General features: G+C 38.9%; 1 protein-coding gene across 1 annotated transcript; it reads right to left on the reverse strand.

Moving 5' to 3' along the window:
* Nucleotides 1-104: 104 nt before the first annotated feature.
* pcolce2b (procollagen C-endopeptidase enhancer 2b) lies at nucleotides 105-6,544 on the reverse strand. Its single transcript, XM_020935670.2, has 9 exons — nucleotides 6,417-6,544; nucleotides 6,124-6,232; nucleotides 5,449-5,704; nucleotides 4,551-4,675; nucleotides 4,315-4,451; nucleotides 4,070-4,233; nucleotides 2,921-3,004; nucleotides 1,418-1,585; nucleotides 105-646 (listed from the first exon to the last, which is right to left on the reverse strand). Exons 1-9 carry the CDS (start codon nucleotides 6,542-6,544, stop codon nucleotides 516-518), a joined length of 1,302 nt encoding a protein of 433 aa, XP_020791329.1. The 3' UTR covers nucleotides 105-515.
* Between the last annotated feature and the right edge of the window lie 1,795 nt (nucleotides 6,545-8,339).

Genomic DNA, 8,339 nt, shown 5'->3' on the forward strand with positions numbered 1-8,339 from the left:
GTATTTGACATGCTATATGGTCCAAATAAAGACAGGAAACCAAAGTTATTATTTGGCATTTATTTGAGCCAATGAAAAATGAAATATAAATATTCACAGACGTTTTCCATATGAAAATATTTTCATTTTATTTCACCACTTGAAAATAATTTGGCAACAATGTGTAAATACAGTAACAGTACATATTATCATCTACAGTAGAAATTATTCTGATTCGTTGTTCTCGTAAGTGAGGAAATGGAAAGTGCTTCTCCCAATGCTAAATTTTTATTAAATAAGACATTTATTGCACATGTTATCACCAAATTAAAAACCTCCAGCAACTCAAACCAAACAATAAACTTAGACTTCTGGAAATGCCTAAAGGTGACTGAAATGAGAGTATAGAACATGCCCATTGCCTGGTTTAATTTTAATAAATAGCCTACTCAAAAAATATAAACAGTATTTTACATTTTAAATTTGCTTTCACGTCCACAGCTGAGCCCAAGGCAAAGCAGTCCAGTGGAGAAGACTCAGCACTGCTTGTTCTTCAGCCCGTTGAGCCCTTTCTGGTTCTTGGTCTTAAAGGGCATGACAAAATGGTGTGGGGCCACCTTCCCACGGCCCTCCTCGTCCACCTCGCCCATGAACACGTAGTTCAAGCCTGGCAGGGTCACACACACAAAGCCTGAATGCAGTGGCGGCGTGACGGCAGAGACATTCAGGAAGGCCAAGTATCAGAATCTCCACACAACACGTTTGTATACCGTATGGCCATATACTAGCATAGTCTGATGCAACATGGTACAATTATAGCTAGAGGATAAATCGCCATGGTAAACTATAGTAACAGATCCAGTTTTAGCCATGTTCTGACTAACATTTTTCTCAAGAACAAACTAATATAGAGAGTAATTTAACTTTGTTGTATTTTTGCTTTATCTAATGTCCCTGTTCAAACAGATAAATGACATGCAAACAGTAACACTACAGTAAATTTGCATTCATTGTTGAGGTGAGCATTTATTTTGATAATTCAGTGAAAACAGGTCCTGACAGACAAGAGTTCTCTGTACTACAGTACTCTACTATTGGAACACCAAAATTACTATTATGTCAATTTAAATAATTTAATCAATGCAATTTTCTATTTCAATTTTGCTCTTTCTACAGCCACAAGATGGCTGCCGCACCTGCCACAGAAACAGTACCCATTTTCCTCTAGCTTCATGTATACCTCATTGCTCAGCTATATGAACATACGGGATATTTCTGAATAGTTGGACAGTGAGTTTGCCCGCTCACCTCACCTCAGGAACGAACCGTGCAGCAATAATGGCAAACTCAGAGCCATAGGCTATTCTAAACAAGATCTGCAACATATTTTAGAATCATGCATTTATGATGGATCCAAGCAAATCAGAACAGCACTCACCTCGTCTGATAAAAGGACATTTCTTGCACAGAATTATGATCTTGGTGCTCATGGTCTTCCCGGCCTGCTGAATGACCAGGTTGCCCTCCTTGTACACATTAATGATGGAAACAGTAGCAAAAGTGCTTCCCCCTCTGACCACTGCAGTGATGACTGTGCCTGTGATTACTGAAAGGATAAGAAGGGATGTTAAGGCTGATAGATTTTAAAAAAAGAACACAGCTGTGATGAGAATGTGGAAACTAAATGTAGACTCATGCATGTTTAGGTTGTGACTAGTGATGACTGTATTTTAGTCATTGGAACAGGCCCCCTGTAAGATTACAGGCAGCTACCTATCTCAAAAGTACAGACCTTGAATATTCAGTTAGCAAACCTTTTTATGGAATATTTTTTTGGATTCAATGACTATCTATTGTTCCTGTAAGGGTTGCCAAAGCTGTGATTTAGTTAGAGTTAGAGTCTTTCTTTTTTAAAGAAAATGGTCAACTTGTTTTAGAAAGGTGGTGTATTAAAATAATTTATGACATTAAACAGCTCTACCTTACATTTATTCTTTTATGGGTAGTTTTATTGCTCAAAAATACCTATAAAAACAGGCATTCTGTCTGTGAGCGGGGCTGCCTCTCCACAGATCTGACCTGTAACTTGGTCCGGTTTGGTCTCCATGAAGATAAAAAGGTTTAATGCCATACTCTGAAACTTTCAAGACAAAGCAATAACATCTCCACGGAGAAAAGCATTTTCCTTCACCAGAAAAGTTATACAATACACTTTTAAGGTTGGTAAGACAACTACAAGTCCAGGGTCATTTCAGGAATCACTTCAGATTCAGTCTAAACACCACCAATACGGTTAGACTTCACATCTGTCAATTTCATTTCCTGACATGGATGAGACAAACCAGCCCACAGCCTGTCTGAAAAGTTCCAACAACTACCAGGCACTATTGAATAAAAAAAACCCTGATTACTAGACAAAGTATTTTCATTCCACTGTCCAACCCTTTCATTATAAGTGATGTAACTGAGTGCTCTTGGCTCTTAGTGCTGCAAAGTTTTCCATTCGTATTTGCCATTCCTGCATGAAAACTCTTTGAAATGCCAATCTAATGTTGATGGTAAACAAGTTTGCAAAGGAAACATCAGAAGGGGTAGGCAGAAACTGAATCAACACATTCATTTAACAGCCAGAGACAGTCCATGTGTTTAGATAGAAATAACTGTATCCCACTGTACAAGGCACTCCACTTCCCAAGGAGCCATCAAGGAAGTCTTTGATATATGCAGTGGAAAAATCAAAGCGGCAAAGATAGTACCATGACAAACCACATCTTATAAGGGAGTTCCATTCTGACGTCAAGGCTGCTGTTTTAGGCTGTAACTGTAGATATGCTCAATAATAACCAAAAATGACTGTATATTCATAGCTTAATATAGTGCATCTGTAGCCACATGTTGGTAAGTGGTTTGAATGAGTGGGATAAAGCGGTGTTGGTCTTACCGAAATTGCTGGAGCAGTAGTTGCTTTCAAGTGTTCCTCGTCTTTTGCATTTCTGCTGACACAAGGCCACTGAGTATTTAAGAGCTGTGGGGACACAAACACAAAATACATTTTACCAGATAGTGACAGAGAAAAAAATAGGGATATGACCACTTTGACCATTCATCTTCTTTCATTCAGTACTACAGCTGCTACTAACTACTGTATTTGCTAATAACAACGCTCTCAACAAGACACTTCGACGCTTCGTCCCCAGTGTCTACATTCACAGGTGTGTGTGAATGGCTGAGTGGTTCCTTGATGTACAGTGCTTTGAGTTTAGTTTTGAAGGTGGAAAAGCTCTATATAAAAATGTGGCCATTTACCATGTACAGTACAAGTCTTAAATGTAGAATGCTTGGCTAAATTAGTACTGAAAGAAATAGTTAAAATGTCTAACAGGGGAGTGCTCAAGTCTTGGAACATTAGTGCTGTCTGAGAGAGACAATACACAGTAAAAGTGTGGTTTGTTGAGTAATATAATAGTGACCAGCCCACATCTGCTTTTCAGATGAAATTCAGTAAGGATTATACGAGGGGAAAATATGCTTAGAAAGAAAAGCAATTGCTTGATAAATGTTATTAGATGGCTGATCACAAATGATTAACTTTGCACTTTTGTAAAAATAAACAAAATATATGTTCATTTTGACTAATAAATCTGTTCAAAAAGGATACAATGTGAACGGGGAAGCAAAAAAATCTGTATCAACTGATATCAATATCAAATAATCAATATCTGCCAATATTGATACTGCCCATCACTAGAAACAATGGCAGAAAATCTACTACAAGCTTCTATAATAGTAACAACAGTAATGGTTGTGAACATTAAATATTTGCCGCAACTGCTCCTTGAGTTACAACTTGAGATAAACAATTTTAAAGTAACAGCACTTTTAACTTGATAACAACAAAATTGTATATGCACAGTATGACATCATGTAAAGAGAAGTCAGAAATAAATTGGCATAACTAAGGGAAAATGCAACAATGAGAAGGAATGTGAGACAAACCAAATTATAGGGCCTTAAGCACAATATCATGTGCTGTACTTAAAGTGTACCTAAAGTGATAAACAATGTGTTAGGAATGAAAGTTGATACCTACGTATAGGCCTGGTGGTGACTGGCTGTGTGGTAGTGGTGGGTGGGAGAGTAGTAGTGGGGAACTTCTTAGGTCTGAACTTGTAGTGTCCAATGAAGCCGTCTGCAGTCAAGCTAAGGTCTGACAGGAACTGTATCAGGAGCTGATTCCCCTCGGAGAACACGGGCCTGTGGGGAGGAGACTGTTGGTAATGTGAGAGCCACCGAGAGGGAGAGAGCTGTCAGGAAACGAAAGCAGGAATCACCTACGCTGGGGGGCTGTCTCCGCAGAATTTGCCAATCCTCTTAGCGTCGTTGATTTCTGCTCCGTTGAAAATAGAGACATGGTCGTAGCGGCAGTAGTTGTCCCGTTCCACGTCAAACTTCTCAAACTTGACTTCTATGATCTAAGTTAAAACATACAAATACAAAAAGGGCATAGACAAAAGAAAAGCTGATTTACAAGTGGACATTTTTGAATACTTACTTTGGGAATGGGGCCTTACCTGGTTTTTGGGTGCAATGATATGCCAAGAACAGGTAACACCAGCTGGGTAATCTTTCTCAGGCCAGTTTGGTGTTTTGAAAGTGCCAGATGGCTTGTCTAACCGCCCTCCACAATATTGATCACCTGGAAAATTCACACAATTAAATATCCCTCAAATCAATTTTTATTTATATTTTTCCTAAAGGTTTGCAAGTATAAACCATCTTCCCCTGCATTGGAGTTATTTGCAGTGGATGATTTTGGCATAGACACGAACAGTGGATGTAACTCATGATTTAGATGGTGTTTCTCTTCGAAAATAACCCTGGAGCAGTAGCCCAATGACAAAAATAGAGACAAGAAGATTGGTGGTTTTGCTGAGCAGCTCTATTGTGTCCAAGCAAGCAAGGCAGCCATTATCAATTACAGCTGTCAATCCTTTGAGGACAGAGAACAGACCAGTGATTAGAATTCCCTAAAAGGAGCAGATAAGACTGTTAAACTTGCGCAGAGGAAATGGGTGCCTTCACATGGATGGTTTACAGAAAGACTGGTGAGAAATTCCACATCTGACTAACAGGAGGATTGAGATGTCTTTTGTCTTTTTGTACAAGTCCTAAGCTATGTCAGAACAATTAAAAGAGTCAAAGGTTACACATTGTCAATCTAGACACTATGTAATTTATTACCATGCAAGCCAAAATGAATACGTATTATCAGGATAGGGCCAAACATAAAAAATATTTTGCATGTCAAATGTTCACCTACAAAGTTAGATAAAGTCTTCATCATTGTCCCTTTTGGGTTAACAGACTAATACGTTTTCATTGTAAACAACATAAAATACTCCAATCCAGTCACTCATCACTAGAACAAACATAATTTGTTTTTGCACTAACTTCTTTTTGTTTTCTTACCTCTCTCATGTGGATGTGCAGAGGAGAAAACTGCTAGAAATCCACTACCAGCTGTGTTGGCGTCTGAAACCATCTGCACCATCATCTTGTTGCCCGTGGAAACCAGGGCTCCAGGTTTGAAGGTGCCACAGAAGCGTCCCAGCCTCTGCCCATTCACATGACCACTGTACACATCGACATAGTCATATCGGCACAAGTTGTCACTCTCCAAGTCTATGGAGCGGAAGGACAGGACCACCACCTTTCCCTCGGGCACCTGGGAGGAAATTCACATCTGGTTTGCATGATATAAGTGTATATACATGTATGCCTTAACATTACACAAAGAATGAGTACAACTTGATACCACAGTAATATTTACTGGATAGATGGCTGAAATACTGTAGAATTCTAATAAAACAATAAAAAAGAAAATAAATCTTGTAAGTTTTTCTGCCCAAAACTTTTACACCTCTTCTGTTTCAGTTCCAGGGTGCCAGCCTATAGTCTACTGTATTCATTTACTGTTCACTGTACAGTAATTCCTGTAGGCTTGTGTAATCTGATTATTCCATTGTATACAATTTGGCATTTTTATTTTTAAGAAAAACGTGTAGCAGCTAATTTAATAAGCTTTTTATACCTCAAAATAATAAGCCCTTACCATAATAATGTAAAAAGTATCAAATCACTCACTGTAATCCTCCACACACATTTGGTATTGGGTGGGTAAACTCCTGGGTAACCCTGACTGCCAATAACTCCAGAGTCTCCAGTGATATTCCCTCCACACGTGAAGCTGGGTCTGGAAAAGACCGATAAAACTATTCATTTGTCTTATTATGTCACAAAAAAGACAGCAAATCCAAGCTCTTCGACAATGCGTCATATTGCTGTTACACAGCACCTGAATGAAAATATTCCACAAAATTAACGCATTCACTCGCATGGGGTCACCTTGTTCAAGTGTTAATAAAAATGTGTCGTACCTCCGTTGAGACTGCGCACAAATTTCTGATAAGAACAGCAGACACCATGCGCAAAACAGGCTGCACGTCCTCCACATGGCCGGTTCCAGGACGCTTCTCCTCATCTCGCACCGTGGCATGAATGGCATTGTGTGAAACTGCCCAGACAGGACAGGGGGCAGCTCCTGAGGGGAGTTACAGCAACTGCACTCTGACGGGATCTCTGATGAATATAGCGTTTGTTCTGCGTGGTAGGAGGGACTGAGCAAACTGCGCTGAAACACACAGAGAAAAAATATAGACTGTTGGTTTCCATGCGGCACCTAAATAAAAATTACAGGGACAAACTTGCCAATCTGACAGTTGAGACTGGCTAGTTCTTAATGAATAAAATCCCATCTTCTTGCATTATAGTCTATTGGAGTTATAAGAAGAAGATTGCCAATGCGACCAGCCAACTTCAATTAAAAAAAGCAATTAAAAATAAATAATCCACCAATTAGGCTTAATTCATTAAACTGATTAAATGGTTGGTGGGAAGAAACAAAACTCAATATCGCCCTCTTCTGGATGTTTTGTTTCAGTCCACATAGCCTATGTACAAGTGGCCACAATAGGGGTCAGAACATTCAGCCTATTCAGCCCCCAAACTCTTGAACACTTTACTGCTCATACGCATCTGCGACAGCTAGATACTTTGGACAATTACAATTCAAAACATACCTGTTGAACTCTGCATATTTACTGTCTGTAAACCAATTCTCACTGAGATTTTAAGTATATAGTTTTTGTGTATGTGTGTCAGTCAAACCATACAAGCTTATAAAATAATGAATATTTTAAAAGTTGAGCAGTTAAGAAAAAATAAAAGCTGACAGTAAATAAATAATATAACACAGAAAGCTATACACTGTGAAGGTGCTACGGGGTCAAAGGTAGTGCAACAATAACCTATTTATTTCTTTATTTATTTATTCATATATTGTAAAGCCAAAGTTCCTTCTTGGATTTGCATAACTTGATCTCTCAGAGATGACAGTTCAGCTGCAGTTTTATTTTATTGTAAGGTATTTATGTTTTTTTTTTTTTTTTTTGATTTTTTGTCTTGGTAGGCACAATCAAATACCAAATACCACAGTTCTAAACCAAATGCTTTTACTCAGGTCTCAGTGCAGTTTAACAGGAGAACTGGTCAGGTAGGGCCAGCAGATCCATGCCTCCCCTATGTGTTCTGAAGTGTCCTTCATTCTCTCAAAGTATTTCCCCTGAAGGACTTCTGCCACATTTGCTGCCACATCAGCCTGTAACATCTCAAATGTTTATGTTCCTTAAATAGATAGCCTCTTGCATGGGGAAAAAAAACAGTTCATTTCACACAATCCAACAGACCGTTCTGTTCATTGCCTCAAATTATTTCCTCTGAAGGTCTTCTGCCACATTTGCTGCCACATCAGACTGTAACATCTCAAAAGTTCTTAACTAGTGTGAGTTTTTTCGGAAGGTTCCATGCGTGTCCTAAAAAGAAGCACGAGATGGAGAATCCGAGAGAACAGGCCACTTTATTTCGTCATTTTCCATTGAGAGAATTCAAGTTGATTACCATGTACAACTGTCACCCCGGAACGACACCTCAATGACCAACTCAAAATCAGGGGTAGCTTTATACTACATCTTGACAAAACATTAACTTGTTGATTTAGCATATACAGCAAGAAAATGAACAATACTGCTGACCCAGTACACCTTATCATGGGTGGAAACATGCCACGGGGACCACATATGTCAGTTTTGCTGCTTCGTGGCATCTCAAAGTCCAGAAAAACAAGTTCTTTATGACACTCCAGTACAGAAATACACATGTTATATAGACCTACAGATAGTCATACGTTTTCCACCCTGTTGTCATTCCAAAGTCCATAATATTAGGTGAATTTAGCATGATCA

Source organism: Boleophthalmus pectinirostris, unplaced genomic scaffold, assembly GCF_026225935.1.
Source record: "Boleophthalmus pectinirostris isolate CB_2022bp ecotype Guang Dong unplaced genomic scaffold, ASM2622593v1 HiC_scaffold_15, whole genome shotgun sequence".
In the NCBI taxonomy this organism is placed as follows: domain Eukaryota; kingdom Metazoa; phylum Chordata; class Actinopteri; order Gobiiformes; family Gobiidae; genus Boleophthalmus; species Boleophthalmus pectinirostris.